Raw genomic sequence first — 23,354 nt, 5'->3', positions numbered from 1 at the left:
ATCATATATCCAATAAAGGGCTAATATCCAAAATATGTAAAGAACTCATACAACTCAACACCAAAAACCAAATAATCTGATTAAAAAATGGGCCAATGACCTGAATAGACAATTTTCTAAAGAAGACATACAGATGGGGGTGCCTGGGTGGCTCAGTCGTTAAGTGTCTGTATTTGGCTCAGGTCATGATCCCAGGGTTCTGAGATCGAGCCCCATATCAGGCTCCCTGCTTGGCAGGAGGCCTGCTTTTCCCTCTCTCTCTACCACTCCCCCTGCTTGTGTTCCCTCTCTCACTGTCTTTGTCAAATAAATAAATAAAATCTTAAAAAAAAAAAAAAAGACATCCAGATGGCCAACAGACCCATGAATAAAAGATGCTCAACATCACTTATCATCAGGAAAATGCCAATCAAAACCACAATGAGATATTACCTCACACCTGTCATAATGGCTAGTATCAAAAAGACAAGAAATAAGTGCTGGTAGAGGATGTGGAGAAAAGGGAAACCTGTGCACTGTTGGTGGGAATGTACATTGAGGCTGCCACTGTGGAAAACAGTATGGAGGTTCCTCAAAAAACTAAAAATAGAAGTACCAAACAATCCATCAATTCCATTTCTGAATACCTACCTGAAGAAAACAAAAAATCTTATTGTACATTGCAGCATTATTATTATTTTTTTAAAGATTTTATTTATTTATTTGACAGAGAGAGATCACAAGTAGGCAGAGAGGCAGGCAGAGAGAGAGAGAGAGATGAGGAAGCAGGCTCCCTGCTGAGCAGAGAGCCCGACGCGGGACTCGATCCCAGGACCCTGAGATCATGACCTGAGCCGAAGGCAGCGGCTTAACCCACTGAGCCACCCAGGCGCCCCATTGCAGCATTATTTATAACATCCAACATATGAAAGCAACCTCAGTGTCCATCAATTGATGAATGCATAAAGAAGATGTGGTGTATATATACAATGGAATATTACTCAGCCACGAAAAATAATGAGATCTTGCCATTCACGACAACACAGCTGGAGTTAGAGGGTATAATGCCAAGTGAGGTAAGTCAGTCAGAGAAAGATAAATATGATTTCTCTCATATGTGGAATCCAAAGATTTTATTTATTCATTTTAAAGAGAGCAAGAGAGAGCAAGCATGAGTCGGGGGAGGAGCAGAGGAAGAGGGACAAGCAGACTCCCACCTGAGCGTAGAGCTTGATGTGGGGCTTGATCCTACAACCCTGAGATCATGACTTGAGCTGAAATCAAAGTTGGAGGACACTGAAGACATTATGTAAAGTAGAATAAACCAGAAACAAAAGGACAAACACTGAATAATTCCACTTATATGAGATACTTAGTCAAATTCATAGAGACAGGAAAGTAGAATGGGGGTTGACAGGGGCTGGGGAAAGGAGGGAAGAGGGAGTCATTGTTTAAAAGGTACAGAGTTTCAGTTTGGGAAGATGAGGGAGTTCTGGTGATGATGGATGGTTTCACAACAATTTGAAGGTATTAAATGTCACCGAAGGGCACGCTTAAAAATGGTTAAGATGGTAAATTTTATGTTATGCCTATTTTACCACACACAGATACACACACAGGGAAAATCCAAACACTGACCACTGCTTACAAAGGTCTTGGATTCAGTTTTGCTCATCTCTTCAACTCACTTTGTACCAGTGGTCTTTTTGTCTGTTTGCTCGCTACAGCCTCGCTGCCTTATTTCTGCCCCATTAACACACCTAACCTCAGGGGCTTTCCACTTAGCAGCGACCAGCTAGAGAAGCCTTTCCTGGTTACCATGACTACAGCAGCTCCCTGATTACTCACTAGCCCATCATCCTGCATCCTGCATTCTTTTTCTTTTTCCTCTAATTTCTTCAGAGCACTTATTATCTGAAATTATATATTTTCTGTCTTTTCCACTAAAAAAGTAAACTGTATGAAGACAGAGACCTTGCCCAGCAGGTTCACTGCTGTAGCCCCAGGGGCCGGCCCAGGGTGTGGTGCCCTTTAGGTACCTATAAGAATACTTATTAAGCAAATCAGTGAACGCCTGCTTTTGTTTACTCTTCTCTTGCGGGCTCCCCCTTTTCTTCCTTGGCTTCCGAAAAAGCTAGAAAAGAACAACAGAAAAGCCTTTCTTGTAGGCAGGACTTCCTCACTCATTTTTCCTGTTTTGTTTGTGTTGATTCTGTTTTCATGCCCATCTGTGTTCTTTTCAGCCTTGAATCTAAGGAAATTTTTTCTTGATTAATCCATTTGGAAGGATAAAAGGAGAAATAAACAAGTATGACACCCTTTGGGAATGTTCTACGATTCACTGGTCCAGATTCCTTGTCGGCCACTTTCCACTTCCAGGTGTAAGGAGGAGACAGGCAGATGCAATTAACATGTGGAAATGGAATTTCTCTATGGGCAGAAACAGAAGGAAACAGCAAAATGGAAGCTTTCCTGGAAAATCTGGGACCCAGAGTTACAATCGAGAGGCCTTCTTATATTATAAAACATGCACGGAGGTAGGAGAGAGAAGTGATAAAGCAACTTTACCTGTTGAAATCCACCCTGGAGGTTGTAATTCAGCTAAAATTAGAGGCTTTGAACAGTTCCTGACCTGTATTACTGATGAGGGAGCAGGAGGCTGGCCGAGGACAAAGCAGGAGCTGGCGCCTTGCACCCCCTCTTCACCCTTTCCCCTCCATAAGTGTAGCATCCCTCAGGCAGCCCTGACTGCCATGAACAATAAGCAAATAGTTAACTTGCAGAGCTCACAATCCTGCTAGACAGGAGTCTCCCTTGGCTTACAAATGTTCTAAATCTCACTAACAAAGACGATTGATAGCAGGATTGTGACACCCCACCAAAAAGTCTCCCAACTATCTTAATGTTAATGGCTGGTCTAAAGACAACATTGATCCAGCAGCAAGGGCAAGGCCTCCGGCAGGCCTGGAACATCCTGGCACCTTGTAGGCCCTCCTTAGCATATGAAAACTCCACTGACACCTCCCTTCCCCTCACCTTCCCCCAACAGCAGGGTACAGAACCTGCCATCCCTCACTACCCGGGGCAGCAGCTCTTCCTGCCCACGGGTCCTGTCCCCGTGCTTTAATAAACCACCATTTTGCACCAAAGATGTCTCAAGAATTCTTTCTTGGTCATCGGCTCCGGACCTCAGCCCACCAAACCTCACCTAGGTTCTAGAACTTCATCATTACTAAGAGTTTAGGAGGCCATGAGAGGACCTGTCACTCCAATTCTGAGCAGCATGGGGAGATGGAAGGGGGGACATGGAAATCTTGAGCTAATCCCAAGTGCTCCCCAAAAGGTCTCCTCCCTGGGTTTCACAGTGTGTGTCCTTAGGGCTGCCCTTCCCTCCTTCCCTTCCTACAGCACCGCCCCCCGCCCCCCACCCCCCAGTGGCCACCACCTCCTCCTCACCCCTCTCTCCCTGAGGAACTTGCTCACTGAGGATCCTGTTTACTTCCTGACTCTCTGGGTCGCAGGTGTATCTGATTTCCTTCCATCCATCTAGCAAACTCCCACAGGAGGGAGGTCTAGCTTCCCTCCCCCTCAGACTCCCCAAGGGGCTGGGAAGGGCTTTCAACACAGGGACACCCTGTTGGGGGCATGGTGGACCCGTGGGCCTCAAGGGTCAGTTTTGAGAAGTTCGAAGAGTGTGCCAGACTAGAAGCGTACCAGGCTGCTGAATGGGCCATGCAGGAATGAAATCTGTGCCTGGGCTTCGGACTCCAAAGGGGGAAAGAGAAAGAGCCCCAGCCTGGCACCAGGCCTCTCAGGCCAGTAGCAAACGTCTGTGTCCTCATGGTCATACCTCTACTGCTGGGCACCAGGGGAGGAGGGCACAAGAGCGTGGACATTGTGTTTCCGCAGAGACACAGCCCTTGTTTTATGCGTAATGGGAGCCGGTTAATCGGATCCAACGGTCAAACATGTGGGCAATTTTATCCCGCTGTGGACCACAGCAATTTCTGGCCACGGATCTGAGTTTTTCCCCTTTCCCCCGAGGAATTGACCACTACTGAAACACCTCTAGGGTCCGAAAGGTCTCGAGGTGGGGTTATCATAGGGTCAGCAAATCCCCTGGAATTACATGCAAAAAACGTAGGTGTGTGCACCTTGGTGTAACAAGTGTACACTCTTCTAGGGAGGGACCAGAGTTGTAACAGATTCTCAAAGAGGCCAGGCTGCAGAAGAATAGGAAGGAGAATTGGAAGGCCTGCTTTAGGTTTTTTAGGCAGGTGACTGAGGGTAATTAGAACTGGCTCTCAGAGAGCCAGAGAGAATGGAAGCACATGTCTGGGGGCTGGCTAGGGGCAGGCCCTTTGGAGGAGCCGTGGAGGCCACTGCCAAGTCCATCCCACTAGGCACAGGCTGCCGTGCCCTTGAGAGGCCACCCATGCCGGCCTGGCTTATGTCACTTGTCTTGCCTGGTCAGAAGACCTCTCCCTTTCGGATGCTCAAAATTCTGACAGGTGGCAAGCCGAAACAGTTTAGAACTCCCATCGCCCAGTTGGGCAGCCAAGATCTGCGGGGAGAAGGGTCTCCAGAGAACCCAGTTTGAGAGGAAGGACAGCTGATACCCTTGCTCTCATTCCAACCATCCCATTGCTAGGGCCCTCCCACGTCCCTCCCATGTCTGGCAAACTCTCTGTTCCTCCCTTCCAGAAGACCAATCTCTAGCTCCTTATCCACAGACCCTATGATTGCATCCCTGATGCTGATTTGCCCTTGCTCTGTAAGTGGTCCTGCTGGGTGTCTCTTCTCCCGGGGGAAATGTGACCACCCTGAAGACACAGTTCTCACACTCAGCTCCTCCTTCCACCCCTTGCCTCGCCCCATTCTATTGTTCTGGCATCAGCCTTACTCTAGGGCAGGAGGGAGACTGGGGAAGGTCAGAAGGTAGCAGGACACTCGGGGCATACACTGGGAAGTGTGGGGTCAGGTCCTGCCCTTGAGAAGGGAGCACAGGCCCCGGAGGATATGCCAGGGGAGACACAGATGCCATGTGCTACAAGGAGAAGGCTGTGCCAAGCCTAAGGGGAACGTATTGGTCCCACGGCCCCTGCCCCCGTTCTGGCCCACTGTCCCACTCTCGGGTGACTCTAAGAACTTCCTCTCCAGAGTTGGGGTCCTCTGCCTCCCTTCCTGATATTCACCCTCTCCCAGAGCTGCCACCCTTCTGAGACAAGATCATTCTCCAGCTTAAACACTTTCAATGACTCACTTTTGTCCTCAATAAATACTCTGAGCACGGTGTGAATTTCAATTCAACATCTTTTTAGTGTCATTTCCTACAACAAACCTCAGCTTCAGCCGAATCCAACCTCTCAATAGTTCACAAACACACCTATGTCTCTAGAACTCTGCTTGTGCCATTCTCTCCTCTGGGAATGCCCTGGTGAGCCTCTTCTCTCCCCCAGACAAGCGTGCTTCCATCCGGCCGCCACTGTGGGCCACCCTGGGCACACCACGCAGAAATAACACCTGGCTAGGGACCCTGCCGGTGCATGGCTCCCATACAAAGAATAAATTGGAACAAATGCTAATGGAGCGCTTACTCAATGCTAAGTACTCCGTGGCGTGTGAATTATTCCCTTTATCCCCATCTCTGAGCCCTCGCCCATCATGTGAGGGGGTCAGTTGTCTTCATTTTCAGAAGAGGAAGCTGAGGTTCAGAGAGGGTAAGGATCTTGCCCAAGGTCACAGAGCTCGGAAGAGTCAGGGCTAGGGTTTGAGTTCCTGGGTGTCGTAAGCGGCCCTCTGACCTATGCACGTTGTTGGCTTTTACAGGGCAGCTCTGTCCCATTTGTCATTTGTCATGGTATCCCCTCCACCTAGGTCGATGCCAGGTGGGGTATTCAGTAGAAATTTGTGGAATTTCTTTAAAGGGTGGAAGCTTGGGTAGCAACCTCATTTACCTCTCATCAACTACAGCAAAGAGATCTTCTGAGGCACTCTTCGGAGAGCAGAAGAGCGCTCTAGCAGGTAGGAAATGGAGAAGAAGGCGCATCGCCACCCACTGCCCTGCCTTCTCCCACTATTTCTGACGGGGGGTTGCGCTGGGCAGCTCTAAGAGTCTCAGAAACCAGAACTGCAAAGCTTTGAGAGCTCACCGGCTGACATGGGAATAAGATTCGGCTCTGGGAATGTGGTCTATGTGGCCCCTGCTCCTACCTTCCTCTCCCTCCCCTTCCTTCTCCCTGCTCCTGGCCTTTATGATGAGCAGTGGTACCAGGTCACAGGTAGTGGGGGTGCGTGCTCTCCCCAGAGGACCCGCCCTCCTTCCGGAGTACCAGGGGAGACAATGGCTCTCCCACCGGGGCCCCCTCCAGCCTCACCATCAGTGCTGGCGTCATCCACCAGTATGATCTCCTTCAGCAGGATGGCAGGGGCAGTGTGCAGCACACTGTACACAGTTCGCAGCAGTGTGGACCAGGCCTCGTTGTGAAACACGATGATGACGCTGGTGGTGGGCAGTGGAGGGCAGCGGCGGAACTTCTGGTCGACACATCTAGGAGGATGGAAGCATTGATACAGCTCTCCAGGTCCTCAGGAGCTCCGGGGGTAGGAGGTCCCTGTCCACAGGTTGCCATCACTGTCTTCTGCTCTTCCATGCGGCTGGGAGGAGCTGCTCCCTGTTCCTGGCTCACTCTGATCTTCCACCAACCCGAGCCTCTGCACAGGTCCTAGCGAACCCATTCCAAACCCCATCTGCCCCACTGCTGGCTCGGTGCCCCAGCTTGAGGCAGAGGGCTCCCTTGCCCTCCCCTTGACTTCTCTTGTCTGCTCCAGGAGTTCCCAGGGCTGACTCTTTCTTCCTCAGTAATGTGTGCGCTGCAGAAAGTGTAATCCAATCTGGAGGTCCCCAAGGGGATGTAATAAAGGGCAAATTTGACATCTGAGAAAAGTGACTACAATTTCCATACTCCAGGAGAGAAAAAGGCTCTTTTCTTTACAATTTACAGTGCTTCTCTAACCCATTTCCTCATTAATTCCCTGTAATCTGATACTATCATCACACATGATTTCCTGTGACCTTTTCTGTGTCTTCATCGGCTCCAGCTACCCTGAGTAGGTGGCCACACCGCCACACTCTTGACACTCCGTCTTGGCTGGGGGTAGGATGCTGAGAATCCTAGACCTCAGGGAATCATTTGGGCTGACAGTCTATTTTTTTCCCTCTCTCTTCTTTTTAAGATTTTATTTTACTTGTTAGAGAGAGAGAGAGAAGAAGCAGGGGGAGCGGCAGAGGGAGAGGGAGAAGCAGGCTTCCCGCTGAGCAGGGAGTCGAATGTGGATGCGGGTCTCCATCCCAGGACCTGGAACCCTGACCTGAGCTGAAGGCAGGTGTTTAACTGACTGAGCCACCCACGCGCCCCCTGACGGCCTTTCTTATCCCCCCTCTGCTGTCAGATTTCTTACGAATCCTCCAGAAATGATTCCCCAACTTCCTCCCCTGGCTGCCCTCCTGCCTGACACCCCTCCCTGCTGAGGAGCTCTTGAGAACTCCGAGTGGCCCCTCCATCTAGGACTTTGATACTTGGTCCAAGTCTGAGGACCCCTAGGTTCCAGCACTAAGTACTCAATGAACTCAAGAAGGGGGTTGCCATGTGAGAAAAGGCGAGAAAGGATCTAACTCTTGAGCTGGGACAGACAAAATCTATGACTTGAGGACAACGTGAGCAGGCCATGGCAGCCTCAGAGTGAGGCTTGGAGCTCAGAGATCTCTGTGTTGGTTCACTGCCCGGGGCGGTAAGTAAAAATGGCTCCACATGGAGGCTGGAGTGAATTCCTGGTTCTGTGGCCCTTCACAGAGGGAAGCCAGGAGGTGGAGGGATGGTCCTGACTATCCAGGCTCCTGTCCGGAAACAGCCCTTTCTCAACAGCTCAATGGCAGAGTCCCACAGGCTCTTCTTGGGCAGGCCTCCGCAGAGGGCGGGCCATCGAGTCTGCAATCTGGAATCATCCCTCCCATTTACCCTGGTGCCAGGTCCTGGGACCTGAACTCCTCCTTCTGTATCCCATCACCTTGGTCATTTTACTGTCACGGTCTCCCTGGGCCTCTGGCCTGACCACAATACCAAGGCCGAGGATAAGGGCACTGGTCAGGAAAAGAAGGGAGGGCTTAGAGGAAATCCTTGCCCATATCATACAATCACCAGCAGCTCTCTACCTGGCATTTGGCCCATGGCCATGACCGCACCAGCCACACCTAGGGCAGAACCCTGGCCTCCCCCCAGGACTCTGGGGGCTACTTACTCAGGGGGTCGGGTGTCTGGCCCCAGGGCCCTCTGCAGGGAAATCCGGTCACTGGCAAAGGCATTGAAACAGTGCTTCTTATAGCCTTCTTCCTTTTCCTGGGTCTCCAGGCGTGTCCACTTGTCCTTCTGAAATGCCTTCCCATCTGCCCCGGGGCTATTGGGATCCTGGGGTGGCCGTTCCCAGAAGGGCTTCAGCTCAGCTGGAGTGTAGAACCCAGGCAGGCAGGACTGGTTTGTGGAGATGGGCGTCTCCTGGGGCTCGGGAGCCCTGATCTGGAGCTTGGGCATCGAATCTCGAAGGTTGTTCACGGCCCCCAGCATGAGGTCCAGCACGTGATCCTTCTGGCTCACCAAGGACTTCAGCCATGGTTTCTCAGTGGCCTGCTCCGTGCTACTCACATCCCTGTGCAGGATGAAGAGGAAGAGCACGAAGGCACTGCCCACCATGGCCAGGCGCAGGGGCATGTGGCGTCTGCGGAAAAGCCGCATCCTCAGGGCCCAAAGGGGACCCTGGCCGGGTCAGCCCGAGTGCTGTGCCCAACCCTGGAAATAGCTCGATAGGTTGTAGCAGCCACTCCTTGGGGCCTCAGCCTGAGAAGGGAAGAGGAGAGAGAGAAATGAGCCAAGGCAGCAGTGTGGAGGGACTCTGGGGGCTTGGGGTTTGAGTCCCGGCTCTGTCCCTGAATGGTGACCACACCTCGGCCCCATCACATCACTCTTCTGTGCCTCAGTTCCCTCTAGCCACAAGATGAGGAACCAGACTCAGCATTGCTCTCCTACTCTGAGACTGACACCCACGGATCTGGGATTACCAAATGCCGAAACTCTGCGTGAAAAGGTTTAATCGACATAACGGCTTTGGGAAATAATGTGACATTATCAAGCAAAATTTTAAAATGTGCCCACCCAGGGGTGCCTGGGTGGTGCAGTCGGTTAAGCCTCTGCCTCTTGGTTTCGGCTCAGATCATGATCTCAGGGTCCCCGGGTGGAGTCCCGGGTTGGGCTCCATGCTCAGTGGGGAGCCTGCTTGGAATTCTCTCTCCCTCTGCCCCTTTCCCTGCTCTCTCTCTCTCAAATAACAAATAAACAAATCTTAAAAAAAAAAGATTTTATTTATTTATTTGACAGACAGAGATCACAAGTAGGCAGAGACACAGGCAGAGAGAGAGAGAGAAGAGGAAGCAGGCTCCCTGCGGAGCAGAGAGCCAGATGTGGGGCTCGATCCCAGGACCCTGGGATCACGACCTGAGCCGAAGGCAGAGGCTTTAACGCACTGAGCCTCCCAAATAAACAAATCTTTTAGAAAAATTATGAAGAAGAAAAAAAAATACACACCCAATGACCCTGCAATTTTACGCCCAGTTTTATATCCCAGAGAAACTCCTGGATCTATGAGCCAGGAGGCGCGTACAGGAAAGCTCTGAGCAGCGCCAACTGCAACAGTCCAAGTTAGAAACACTCCATGTCCACCGACAGAATGAACAAGTGAGAAATACCCACAGCACGGAGAACTCTACAGCAGTGACAAAGCATGAGCTACCTTGACAAGCAGCTGCATGGGACAGTCGCCAGGACCAGACAGGAGGCCACAGCAGGATACAAACAGGATGGGGCGCCTGGGTGGCTCAGTGGGTTAAAGCCTCTGCCTTCAGCTCAGGTCATGATCTCGGGGTCCTGGGATCGAGCCCCACAATAAAGCTTATTGGTTAAACACTAGATGTTGGTGGCAAGACACCTGGGTACAAATCCCTGCTGAGCAGAGAGCCCGCTTCCCTTCCTCTCTCTCTGCCTGTCTCTCTGCCTACTTGTGATCTCTGTCAAATAAATAAATAAAAAATTTAAAAAAAAGATACAAACAGGATGCACCCACTTGCAGAAAATTCAGAAAACTGGGAAACTAATGATACTGTTTATGAACACAAAAATAAATGGGTGGTCAAGCTATAAAGAAAAATGAAGGCGGTGGGGAAACCCTGAAGGAATAATAAAACCAAAATTTCTGGGGAGGGAAGAAAATGTGTGGGAATGGCGGCTGCTGGTGGAAATGGTATTCTCTACACCCTTACATGTATTTTGCAAATATTTTTCTCTATCTACTCATATTTAATTAAAGAAAAAAAAATACCTGAGGTTCTATGACAACATCTTTCAGGCAGAAATGGGATTACGTGTTCACCAGCTTCTACCCTTAGGCCCATAGTCGCATAGCTCAAAGGACGAATGCAAAACTTTCTGTGGAGAACTCTAGGAGCATAAGGTGCTTTTTTTTTTTTTTTTTTTTTGTTAAAGCTTTTATTTATTTATGTGAGAGAGAGTGTGTGTGCACGTGGGGGTCAAGGGGGAGAGGCAACGGCAGAGGGAGAAGCAGGCTCCCCACTGAGCAGGGAGCCCATTTCGGGACTTGATCCCAGGACCCTGGGATTACAACCTGAGCTGAAGGCAGACACTAAACCAACTGAGCCACCCAGGCGCCCCTGGAAGAATAAAGCTTATTGGTTAAACACTAGATGTTGGTGGCAAGACACCTGGGTACAAATCCCAGTTTTGCCCGTTCTAGTAACAATAGCATCTACTCTGAGTGTAGTAAGGATTAAAGCTCAACGAAATAATTCATGGAAAAACTTTAGCAGTCTGTGTACATAGTAAGTTCTCAAAAAGTGTTAGTTTCCATTGTTAGCATCTGTGTGTCCCTGGGACAGAGCTGGTCATCTTTCTAAGGCTCCATTTCCTCCTCGAGAAAGTGGGGGTAACAAATACTTAATGCACAGGGTTACAGTGAGGTGAAATCAGAGATGATGTCTGCAAAATACTCAGCAGCATGCTGGGCACATAATAAGCCCTTGATAAATGCTATCAATTATTCCTATTATTATAATTAATAAATCCCTGCTCAGCTTCCCAGCAATTATCCTCAAGTACCTGGTCCTTGGCCAAAGCCACATTCATTACTGGTGGCATGTCTTGTTTAAAAGTAATGCCGGGGGTGCCTGGGTGGCTCAGTGGTTAAAGCCGCTGCCTTCGGCTCAGGTCATGATCTCAGGGTCCTGGGATCGAGTCCCACATCGGGCTCTCTGCTCAGCAGGGAGCCTGCTTCCTCCTCTCTCTCTCTCTGCCTGCCTCTCTACCTACTTGTGATTTCTCTCTGTCAAATAAATAAATAAAGTCTTTAAAAAAAAAAAATAAAAAAAAAAATAAAAGTAATGCCGGTTGAGCTACTTAACGCTGTCATTTAAACACACAAGTTCCTTCCTGCCTGTGGAGAGAAGCCTGGTGTCTGGAGTCACTTGGATCTGGGGGAGATGGGCCCACTGTGATCTCAAGAGGGAACAGGGCTAGACATAGTTTTCTTTTATAACAGTGGATTCAGTAGCATCATCAAAAGTCAAAACAAAATCTCTCTGAGCCACTGTTTTGTATCAGGAGTCGGGAGAGGATATGTGTTCGTTCTGCCAGCACTGGGAACACCTGCTACGTGCCAGGTACTCTGCCAGACAGGTGTGTTAAGTGGGAGCTTATATACAGAATTAAGAATATTCAGGTTACGACCTGCTGAGCAAGGAGGCACAAGCCACCCCCACGGGATTGGCAGGTCGCTCCCCCAGCATCTGAGGTCCCACTTAGGGGAAGTGAAACCCATGGGGCCATTCTGACTTGAAGGCCCAGTTTCAACACATCCACACAAAGGAAGAAGCAGAGGTACAAGACTGATTTGTACTTACCAGTCCCAGAAGGGAGGGGGCGCAATGAGCCGGGGGAAAGGCTGTCCTCAGTTTGGGGCCACCGGCAAGCGGGAGACAGAGAGCACCTATACTCAAAGGTGATTGGGACAGAGGTCAGTAACTTTGCTTGGGCTTAACTCCTAAGTGATTATTTTAAAAAGGTGCCCCGCTAAAAGCGAAGTGGGAACTTTTGGCAGGTGTTCTAAACTCAAGTCCTTATTGAAACGTCCAGACTATAGATGTGAGTAGGATGATCATACTTGATAAAATGCCAAGGCAGCAACTCCGAAGAACAAAGTTGTCTTTCTCAAAACTTGTTTTCCTTATCACAAGGGGGGTAGACAGAGATGAGCAAGTACAGCCCTCAAGGACCATAGACTCAATTGGAAAAGTCAGATTTTTTTTCAATTGGAGTATAATTGACCTGAGAAGTCAAATTTTATTTATTTATTTATTTGTTTATTTAAGATTTTCTTTATCCATTTGACAGAGAGAGAGACAGTGAGAGAGGGAACACAAGTGGGGGAGTGGGAGAGGGAGAAGCAGGCTTCCTGTGGAGCAGGGATCCCCATGTGGGGCTGAATCCCAGGACCCTGGGATCATGACCTGAGCCAAAGGCAGATGCCTGATGTCTGAGCCACCCAGGTGCCCCGGGGAAGTCAGATTTTTAAATGGAAATCGCCTAGGGAGACAGGCATCCTTGATGCCCAGGAAGAGAGGACACAGAAAACTCAACAAGTGCAGAAGAGTGTTGGCAGTGAAGAAGTCCCTCGGTGGGAGGTGCCTGACCTGAGCACTCACCCACAGGAAGGGGCTGGCCAGGCAAGGTGAGTGCATTTCAGGCAGAGGGAATGGCACAGACTAAGGTCTAGAGGCAGGAGATAGCACGGCCAAGCAGAGAACTGCCCGTGGTTTGGTATGGTGGGAGCATGAAGACAGGAATTGCTGAGGACGGGCCTGGAGAGGTGGCTGCAACTGGGTCATCATGCCAAGGAGTTTGCCTTGACCTGAGGTATGGGAGCAACAAAAGCTTAGCCAGAGCCCAGCATTACAGGAAGACAGTAGGCCAGCTGGTGGAGGGTGTCTAGGAGATGGATCGGACTGGCAACTGGATGGCTAATGGAGAGGGGTTGGGTGGGGGGTGTGCCTGACCCAAGATAGTAGTGGTGTGGATCAGGAGGGAGGATATGGTGCTAGGAAAAGTCCCATGGGTGATGGGGTGGGACACAGAGGGACAGGGAGCAATAGGAGAGAATTCCTTTTCCTAAGAGAGTTTAAAATCTAGTTGGAGAATAAGAACTGCTAGCGCTGGCTCCAGGTAGCACCTGTCCAAGGAGAAGATGGGAGCAGGAAAAAGAGCTCTCACCGAACACCCTTTTGCACTTTGAGCCCTGATGACATTACTTCTTCAAGAATTAATAAAATTAAAACTTAATAACAGCACAGATGGGAAGTGCTAAGTTGAAAGAGGTAGATCTCTTTGGGTTGGAAGAAGCCTTCAAGGAGGGAATGAGGATACAGTGGAGAGGCAGATTTTTGCCCTAGAGGTTGAGCTATGCTGGGCCAGCACAAGGCGTTGAGCTAGACACCTCCTCAATTCTGGAACTGCGTCAGCTAAGCACAAATAACAGAGTCTGAAAAGTGGGGGGTGTTTGCCATGACAGTGTTGAACCATCCTGCAGGCTGCACCTTCCCTGATACTTTCTGTCTACCTTCCCACTCCAGCAAGAAAGGGAGCACAGTCAGAAACAAAGACCTGGTAAGAGTTTAGTTACCAGCTGCTGCCAAGTGTTCGCGACTCACCTCCTCTAAGAAGTCCTCCCTGATTGATTCACTTAGAATCACCCAGATCACTCCAATTCCCTTGTCCGGGCATTGTCTCGTGGTCCTTTGCAGTGGGGTTCACCTCTGCTCCTTTTATTTCCCCTGGACAAAGAGACCTAGGGTTAAATTGAATCCTTCCAAGCTTCTGCTCTCTCAATCCAGCCTGCCTGTCTAAGCCTTGCTCTCTGGAGACTGCAGTTCCTCAAGGTACTAACCACATCCTGAAATGAAATGAGACACCTGTGATTAGCTGTGGCGGTAAGGAACGAGGTCTCTGTTTGCTCAACATGTGAGCAATAAGAAAGAGCCCAGCAGAGCGCCTGGGTGGCTCAGTGGGTTAAGCCTCTGCCTTCAGCTCAGGTCATGATCCCAGGGTCCTGGGATAGAGCCCGGAATAGGGCTCTCTGCTCAGCAGGGAGTCTGCTTCCTCCTCTCTCTGCCTGCTTCTCTGCCTACTTGTGATCTCTGTCTGCCCAATGAATAAATAAAATATTAAAAAAAAAAAAAAAAAAGAAAGAAAGAGCCCAGCAGAAGGGACACATAATCGGATGGAAGCCAGAAGACTTTGGGATTCAGGATTTCTGGCCTCTGCATGGGAGAGTCCCAGAAGTGTGGTTAGCAAGAGTAGGGAATCAGCCCTCCACCAGCCTGGTCAAGGAGTAGTCCCTGTTGTATGTATTACTTGGTCAAGTTCACAGGATTCTCCCCCGCAGTGTCTTGTACAGCTCCCCCACATTTGAGCTCCCACACCTGGTCTCCAGGACCACTGGCAAATGTGTCCATAGCCCTCACCCACTCATTCCCCTCCTGCTACTGGTGAGGGGAATTCCCAATGCTTTTTCCTCCAGCCATGCTTGGCATTGCCACACATGAACCATCTTGTTTCAGTACCGAGATGATGCCAGAAATCCTCTTCCTCCAGGAAGCTTTCTTAGATTGTACAAATGGGACCTGCCCCTCTGGCCTCACTAGCCAGAACACAAGCTTACTTTCTGTCACTGAGGTTTCACCCAGCCCCAGGGTCTATCAAACCACTGATTACAACTCACTGTAGGATTGTGTACTAAATTTAAAGTGCTGCAAATCAGCATGAAAATATTCTTTAAAAGATGAGAATAGAGGGGTACGTGGGTGTCTCAGTTGGTTAAGTGTCTGCCTACAGCTTAGGTCCTGGGGTCCTGGGATTGAGCCCAGCATCGGGGCTCCCCACTCAGCAGGGAGCCTGCTTCTCTCTCTCCCTCTGCCCCTCCCCTGGCTCTTGCCCATGCCCACACTCTCCCTCTCTCAAATAAATAAATAAAATCTTAAAAAGAAAAAAAGATCAGAATAGAATAGAACAAAAAAGAAAATGCCAAAGTGGATCGCATGCAATATGGGTGTTTTTTTTTTTTTATTTCATATCAGTTATTAGATATACATATGTAGAGTGTACCAAAAGTCTTAGCAGTTTTAAGCATTAATAACGTCAGAAGTGTAAACACTATAGACTCAAGAACATCACTTGAAAATTTTATTAAAATTTCTTTTACCTGATTTTTATGAATTCTGATGAACAAATTTTTATTTTATGCTTGTCTCTGCCCATTAGAGATGATAAACATGTCCTGATACAAAATGAAAAGGAAAATTTTGTTGTTTAAAATTTGTAAAACTGGGGCACCTGGGTGGCTCAGTCATTATGCATCTGCCTTCAGGTCAGGTCATGATCACAGGGTCCTGGGATTGAGCTCCCTCTATGGCTCCCTGCTTGATGGGAAGCCTGCATCTCCCTCTCCCACTCCCCCTGCTTATGTTCCCTCTCTCGCTGTGTCTCTGTCAAATAAATGAATAAAAATCTTTAAAAATAAAGTAAAATAAAATTCATAAAACTCAATAAAAGTGAAAGAAATGTAAATTCCTACATTTTCAAATGATGCTTTTCTGTCTGATTGTAGAATTCATACCTCTGATGTGAGTCAAGTGTAAAAGCGCCCTAAGATTTTTGGGATACCCTTGTAGGTGAGTTGTCACCACGTCTTGCTGTAAAAGGTCTTTCTTATTTTGGCCCAGTCACAGAAGTTGAAAGCCAGTGACCCAGTGCTGTCCCTCCTTTTTACATTATAGCCTCCTCCAAGAAGCCCCTTCAGATCTCCCAGAATTCCTCTCTCCACCCTCCTGTCCCTCCTGTGCCAGTGCTTCCACACTGGGCTCCTCACTGCCCGCCTCAGGTTCAAAGGAGTCTGTTCTCTCTCACCCCTTTGTGAGCGCCTGGCCAGAGAGGCAGGGTGTTTTACCCGTTTTGTCTCTTGCAAAGTCTAGCCCAGGTTTTTCAGGGAGTAGATATTCCATAAATGCTTGTTCAAGGAGATGAAGCCCAAGCGGTTCAAGTGAGCTGTTCCAAGCTACAGGGGTAAACGCTGGCTTCACTAGATGATATTTTGAATGCTCTTAGAGCGGCAAGCATTTGAGTTCCGTGACACTCTGTTGTCACACCCTCGGCAGGCCCCTTTGACTGGGTCTGCCCATGAGTCCAGCGCCCTCCTCTTACAGGACAGGCCAGAGGGGTTCGGTGACTTCCCTAGTATCACACAGCTTGTGGCTCCCAGAAGCAGATGCCAGTCTCCCAATTCCCAGGACACTGCTCTGTTCTCATATTCTTACCTCCCTCTTGGAGGTCACCTGGGTGGGTGGGGACTGGGTTAGGCTCCCGTGAGCCTGGGGCCAGGCTCTTTTCCCCAGTCTCCCCACCACCCACCATGCCACTCTTACACAGCCCCGCCCCTCCCTGGCGCCTGCCCTTCCCCAGAGCCTACATAGGACGACAAATGCTTTAACAATGACAAAATTGTAAGTCCCAGGCAAAGTTTCAGCTTCCGTGACAACCCGAGTCACCCACCCCAGAACACGCCCTTGCCAGCCAGGTGGCCTTTTTGTAACAAAGTTTCTGTTTATCTGCTAAGCCGCTCACCTCCGGGAGACGTGGCAGCCAGGAAGTAAGCAGCCGACACCACCACGGGGATGTCTGCTCAAGTTACTCAGACTACAGCTCAATTACAGGTTCTTCGAAAAAGTGATGACTGTCAGACCGATCTCACTGAGGGCGCAGGTGTGTGGAGCGAGACATTATGCTGGGGAGGGGCAGGTCAATTTCAAGCCACTGGTCTGGGGAAGGAGGGGAGGCACCGAGAGGCCCTTTGGGGCCAGAGGATTCTTTCTGTGACCAGCACTTCTCCATCAAACACAACACTCATTTCACTTCCTCTGTTCTCAAGCTTAGTGAGTTCTCTCCTGCAAACCCCTCCTCCCACCCTCTCACCCTTTTGATTACAGAATGCTGGGAGGTTTTCACTTTCCTTTTAATTACACCTTCAAGACACTTCAACTTTTCCTCAAGATTCAGGCAGCAGGACTGTGGCCTATTTCCCCAGAAAGATGTACTGAAAGTTATTTCCGTAGCTAGTCTCTCCAGTTCTCCTCCCCCCTCCCCCACTCCCGACCTTGGTATCTAGGTTCATTTTATGTTTGCATAACATTTTAAGCCAAAGTTACCCACGGATATTCCATTGAAAAACGCAGCCCAAATTTGCTCACAAGGTACGCCTAGAACAGTGCTTGGCATGTAGTCAGTGCTCGATAAAGGTTTGCTCATTTATTCCAAGTCCGCAAAGACCACTGAAAATCAAAATAATACGGGACCAAACAAAGTTCAGCAGCTCACAGGTTTTTCACTGGAGGACCCTAGACCCGTTGGGTCGGGTGCAGCAGGGATGGGTAACTGTTCTCCAAAGGAAGGCTCAGAGACTGCTGGCTCCTCCGTGCCCAAGTGGGGGAGGGGGAGAACGGAAGCGGGGAGGAGGGGCCCCAACCGTATTCCTGAAGGGAGGGCCCCAGATTTGAGGAGGGGGTGGTGAGGGGGTAGGGCAGAACAGTGGTTTTCCTTCTCTCCTTATCCCATAGTTTGCTCCCCGCGGTAGGACAGCTACCCAGGACCACCCACACTCAACTTGCCAAGCCCTGGAGCTTAGGGTCTCCACTCCGCCCCCTAAGTTGGTGGGTCTTCCCAATCCTCCCCCCTTCCCGCGCCCCCGTCCCCAGCCCGGAAATCCTTGAAAAAGCTCCTGCCCCTGCCCCACTCCCAGGCACCTCGGGTAGTTTTCAGTGCCTTCTCAAGGTCAGGTTCACTCCACGCCCACTCCCAGGTCCTGCTGATTCATTCCCTGCCTCCTGGATCCTCCTCTTCCTCTCTCTCTCAAAACCGTCATCCCAGACCGCATCCTTATCTCCCCACATCTGGAGGCTCAGCAGAAGCTGCCTGCCAGCCTCCTCTGCCTCCTGCCCCTCTCCCTTCCACAATCTGAGCGGGTCTGTATTTGATCCTTAGCAAAACCCTGGCCTAAGCAACGGACTTCCCGTTGTCACTCACCCTCCCTGCCTTACCTTTTCCTCCTTACCACCTTTCCCTTATATTCTTGCTAAACAAGCAGTGTTCTTTTCTCTTTCAAATTCTTCCTTAGACTCCTCCCCTCCTCCAAGAAGCCTTCTTAGACTAAGGTGCATCGGTCCTGTCCTCAGGATCCCCCCATGTATTTGTTACTAAGTTTCACCGCCCACACTTCCCCCCCTGTGTGGGACTTCCCTACTAGATTTTGTGAGACCGGGAGAACCAACAGGTCTAGACTCAGATTACCTAGATCCTGTTCGCCTTCTCCTTCCCTGTCTTTAAATTTCCTCATCCTCCATCTTTGGCCTCCAGAATGCTTTTTCCGACCAACCCACCTAGCCTTCTCAGCCCCACAGCATCCTACAGCCCTGAGGAATTTGGGCCTGCTATTCCACTGCCTTGGTCCGTCTGTCCTTTGTTCTCTGTTAGAGGTAGAGCTGAGGATGAGGATTGGGTTTCTTCCTTCCTTCAAACCTACCGAGGGCTCAAGACCAGATTGCACGGAATACAGGAGAATAACCTGGCCCCATGGGGCTCTCAGGTGCCACAAAAGAGTCTTCTAACCGTCCTCTTTCTCCCCAGACTGAACCCAACCTTGTTCACTGTGTGAGCCTTTTTACACAGCACAATTACAGCATTGAGCTCAACACAGAGACAGGCACTGCCCTGCACTTGACCTCTCATTTATTCAAACCCTCACTCTCATTCTCATTGAATGAGAGCGGACATTTTGGGCTTTCCCAGAGTGGGACAGAATGCCGTGTGAAGGACCAAGTTCACCCGCATGTCTTTGGCACGGCCCCTTGCTGGCTCCCTCCGGTACACAGACACGGCTTCTGACCCTCAGCTTCACTTCCAGAGCTGAGGAGTTCTGTGTGAGCTGAAGGGGGCTTGGGGCAATACCACCACCACGTTTGATATCACTACTCACCCTGGCAAATCAAGTGACCATTATCTTTTCCATTCTACAGGTAAGGTAACCGAAGCACAGGGAGGTTAAGCAACTTAATCAAGGTCACATAGCAAGGAAGTAGCAAAGGACGGATTTGCACTCAGTCCCAGGTCTGTCCAAAGCCCCCTCTCTTAACCATGACACCATGCTGCCTCTTACTTGGCTGTTGCTTGGAGCTTTACCAAAGCATTTTCATGGATACCTTCTCATCTGCTCCCCACCCAGGGAATGTTTATGTGATTTGGCCAAGGTTAGACAGCTAAATGAGAGACAGAGCTAAGTCAGCTGCCTCGATTTACGATACCCAACTGCCTCCCAAGTTCCTAGGGTTAGCTACCCCTCCTATTCCTGACTTCCGTTCTAGGCAATGGCTACCGGGACTAAGCCTATGGTCCTATGTCCTGAACCGGACACCTGAACTTGGGCTAAGATGTTTCTGATCTCAGAAGGAATCCAACATGCATCAGCACCTCCCCTTTCCAGGCGTGAGTTATTCCATGCTGCTCTGGATGGGTATGAGCTGTCCTGTCAACTGCGGGCAGTGATTACCAAGAACGAGGCCATTTCGGGCAGCCGGGGGTTCCTTCATGGTTCTACTGGCTCCAGACTCCCTCTTTTCTTTGACAGTCCCACCCTTTCCGTCCCGATGCCCCTGGAAGTAGTTTTCTGCGTGCCGTGATACTGGCTTCTGCAGGATAATAGGAACCAAAGTATATTTCAAACCCCTCACCTTACCTTGTCCGTGAATTTGTCTGTCTCATCCTTTTCACCCTTCCTCTGATGGGTAGGGATGGGGCTCATGTGTTGGAGAGGTGAAAAGCGCCTGTGCAGTGCATACACATCTTTGGTAAAATGAGCAGAAGCCTACACATCTCTTTAGTGGTCTAGAGTTGCTAACCTCATCCAGTGCCTGTAAACTGCATTTGTGGGGTCCGGAGGGACAGTGTTAAAACCCTGGGACTATTGCAATGGGCGTCAGCCAGTAGAGGGGTCCGTTTTAAGCTCTGCTGACAAACTGAGCCCCCCTTTCAGCCAGACACACAGAAGAGCCCTGTCCTACCCTCTGCAGAAGTCAAAGTCTGGGATGACTTGCTCTGGGGGCAAGTAACGAATGAACGGTTTTTCCTTTCAGTTAGCCTGGGGCTTGTCGGAAGAAGTGACGGGGAAATCGGGAAGTTGGTGACAGTCACAGTCATGAACACCCATGAGACTCCCTTCCCACAATGCCACACAGCTCCCACTCCCAAAAGGCCCACGACACCAGAGAGAGGTCATCTGAGACCCTATCTCTACTCAGGAGCAACGTGGCACTGGCAGGAGCATATCTCTATGAAATATTTCCTGTACGGAGCACATGGAGTGGCCCAATCTGGGAAGACGGGGAACAGAAGGGATGCGGGAGCACGGATGGCTAAAGGGAAAAGGCTGTAGAACCCTGGAGGGATGGCTACGGCTTGTCCCTCTCCTACCTACTCCTCCAAGTCCCAGAGGTCTGAGTCCTTCATTCATCTTCAAAGATGGAGGGGGCGGGGGTCCTACCGAGGGAGGAGCTAGAGGCCACAACGACGGATTAGGAGCAGTCTGGCCCAACCCCTTCATTTCACTACGGGGGGTGGTGAGGAGGAAGTGGAAGAGGAGAAGGTCGGCGGAGGAGTGAGGTGGGGAGCAAGGACCTGGCAGACGCGAGCTCGAGTAGGGGGAAGTCCCGAGAAGCGAGAGAGCTCTGCGTTCCAGGCCCGGGGCGGGGGGAGGTCGGTCGAGGGGGCCTGCGAGGGTCGCCGGCTGCTTCGGTCACTTACCTGTCGCGCCAAGACAGAGCCGCAGCCGCTCGGCCGCGCGGCTCGCGGGTTTCCCGACGGGACGTCCTGGAGGGCGAGGGCGGGGCCGGGGCGGGCCCTGCACAGCCACTGGGGCGCGCCCTTCGCGCCCCTCCCCGGCGAGGTGCGGGCGGCCACCCGGCGCGCCCCAGAGCGCTGCTGCGGGCGGCGGAACTCCGGACTACGCCTAGGGCCGCCGGGAGGCTGGCGGCCGGGCGGAGGGGGCCCCCGGCCCCAGGCATCCTCCACCCCACCGCGGCTAGGAGCCAGTCCTCTCCAGCTTCTCCAGATCTCAGCGCACCCGGGGTGCAGTCCGGGCGGCCAGGCTTTCCGCGCCGAAGGAGATTGGAGCGACGTCGTCACCCCAAAGACGAGAGCTTTTAAGCCCAGCCGCGGGCGGCGCGGAGCAGCGTGTGCAGGGAACCGCGGCGGGCGGCGCGTGGGCTCAGAGCGCTGGGAGCCGCAGGGCAGCGGCGCTGGAGGGGAGGAAGGCGGCCGGCGGGTGAGAAGCCCCGGGGCTCCGTCCCAAGTTTGCTTCTCACTGGCGGGGTGGTCTTGGGCAAATGACTCCTCCCCACCCATCCGACGACGAGAGCAGGTGGCACCTGCGTGCCGCGGACCCAAAGAAGGGCTTCGTCCGCCAGGTCTCGAGTATACCCCCGGGCCCAGCAAACACTACGGTTGTTAGCCAGAATATGCTTGGGGGACGGCTGAGCGCACAGCTAGAGTATGGCTTTAGGTGTGGTTCCCGGGCCAGCAGCGGCATCATTACCAACTGATACTTTGCTAGAACCGTAAATGGTTGGGCCTCAACCCAGATCTGAATAACACGAAACTCTGGGGATGGGGTCCAGCAATGTGCATTGTTAAAAGAGCTCCGAGTGATCCTGGTACCTACTCAACTTTGAGAACCACTGAACGGGTAGTGGCAGGGCTAGAATTAGAATCAGTAAATCCAGTGCGGAAGCCCGGGCTCTGAAGTCTCCCGCCATAGCCCCGGGCTGCCCACCGCTTCTCTCCGACTCTACAGTTCTGGGATGTCATCTTTTAGGTCCTTATCTCAGCCCTCGAAGAGTAATGGGAGTGACTACAAGTAGATGGCAATTTGGAAATTTTCTATGGTAGAAGCTTAGACCACTGATTCGGTTTTCCTTTTTGCCTTATTAAATGCGCGCGTATTTCTAAGTCTCTAAGACGAGGGAGCACGTGTGTGGGTGGGTAAATCTGAGCCAGGAGACTGCCCTCACATGAACTGGGAAGGGCAGAGAAACCAACTGGGGGCTCCACAGTTGGTCTCAGGGAAGTAATCTTATTTTCTAATCTGGGACCCTGAGGTTGGATTGAGCTGTTTATTCAGAAAGCCAGAGGTTTTCTGGTGACGGAGTCTGGAGAGAGGAGGCAGGCCTGCGGAGCCTAGAGAAGACCTTGCCTGGCTACCTTAGATCAAGGGGCCTAGGAGGACGGACTCTCCTCAAAGGAGGAGAAAAGACAGGTGTCCATAACACCAATCCCTCCATGCCACGCCCAGCTCCCTTGCATTCACACTAGACTCTCTCTGGGGTGTAAACTCCTGAAGAGAGAGACCTTCTCCAGAATTTACCCGGATCATCCCTTTTAGCCCCGTTACAGACCCTCACAGCTCCAGCTGCTTCCATTCTTGTCGCTGGCCTTTTCAACAGCTGTCTAACTCAGACGGAGGGCATTTCCTATGGAAGATTGTGGGCTGCTGCACCTGTTTTCGCTTCCTGGGGGCTAGACACTCCTGTATGGTCTGAGCCTTACAGTCTTTGCTCAGCCCTTTCTCCAGCTCCCCTCTAGGACCCTTGGGGTTGTGTGATCCCCACCGGGCCCTTGAGCTTTAGTCAGGACCCATCTTGACCTGAGGGTGACAGGGGAGGCTGGACTCAGCCTCCGATCTATCCCCAGGTCATGGCAGAGTCATGACCACCAACCCTAGCCTGGGGTTCCTGAGAGGGTGGTGTCCGGCTTCTCAAGGAAGCTGCATCTGTCTGGGTTGTGTGCTCACGTTCCGGAAGCAAATTACTCATCTCATTTCACTTCAGCTGACTCAAATTTTAAACATGACGTTGAGTCCTTAGAATATTTAGCTTCCTAATTTGGAGGGGTTATATGGAGTGTAGGATATGTGACCTGCCCCTGATGTGTCATACACCGGGCTGTCTGCTAGCTGGAAGGACAGTTTGGGCTCCCTGCCCTCCACTCCACTCCAGGAAGGTCTGGAGGTGAACCACAGCACAATGGTGACCTCAGCCTGTCACTGACGGCAAGCCACTTAAAAATAATAGTTTTCTTGAATTGAAGAAGTTATACCGGCATGTGGTC

At 50.9% G+C, this 23,354-nt stretch overlaps 1 protein-coding gene across 7 annotated transcripts in view; it reads right to left on the bottom strand.

Annotated features, from left to right (window-relative positions):
• GALNT6 (polypeptide N-acetylgalactosaminyltransferase 6) overlaps nucleotides 1-21,074 on the bottom strand; it is a 34,636-nt gene extending 13,562 nt beyond the window's left edge. Inside the window, exons 1-7 of one of the 7 annotated variants that reach the window (XM_059185308.1) lie at nucleotides 20,994-21,063; nucleotides 19,930-20,017; nucleotides 15,352-15,426; nucleotides 13,802-13,924; nucleotides 11,999-12,084; nucleotides 8,278-8,870; nucleotides 6,357-6,529 (exon numbers count right to left, since the gene is read on the bottom strand). In XM_059185308.1, coding sequence (XP_059041291.1) covers nucleotides 6,357-6,529; nucleotides 8,278-8,768 — 664 coding nt within the window. In that variant the 5' untranslated portion in view covers nucleotides 8,769-8,870; nucleotides 11,999-12,084; nucleotides 13,802-13,924; ... (1 more) ...; nucleotides 19,930-20,017; nucleotides 20,994-21,063. Of the gene's footprint in view, nucleotides 1-6,356; nucleotides 6,530-8,277; nucleotides 8,871-11,998; nucleotides 12,085-13,801; nucleotides 13,925-15,351; nucleotides 15,427-19,929; nucleotides 20,018-20,993 lie in introns of all 7 variants that reach the window. The other 6 variants (XM_059185310.1, XM_059185309.1, XM_059185307.1 and 3 more) reach the window with 6 other exon arrangements.
• Nucleotides 21,075-23,354: the final 2,280 nt, after the last annotated feature.

Source organism: Mustela lutreola, chromosome 8 (assembly GCF_030435805.1).
Source record: "Mustela lutreola isolate mMusLut2 chromosome 8, mMusLut2.pri, whole genome shotgun sequence".
NCBI lineage: Eukaryota > Metazoa > Chordata > Mammalia > Carnivora > Mustelidae > Mustela > Mustela lutreola.
Note: the sequence above shows the minus strand (reverse complement) of the source record. Positions and strands in the feature narration are given on the sequence as shown.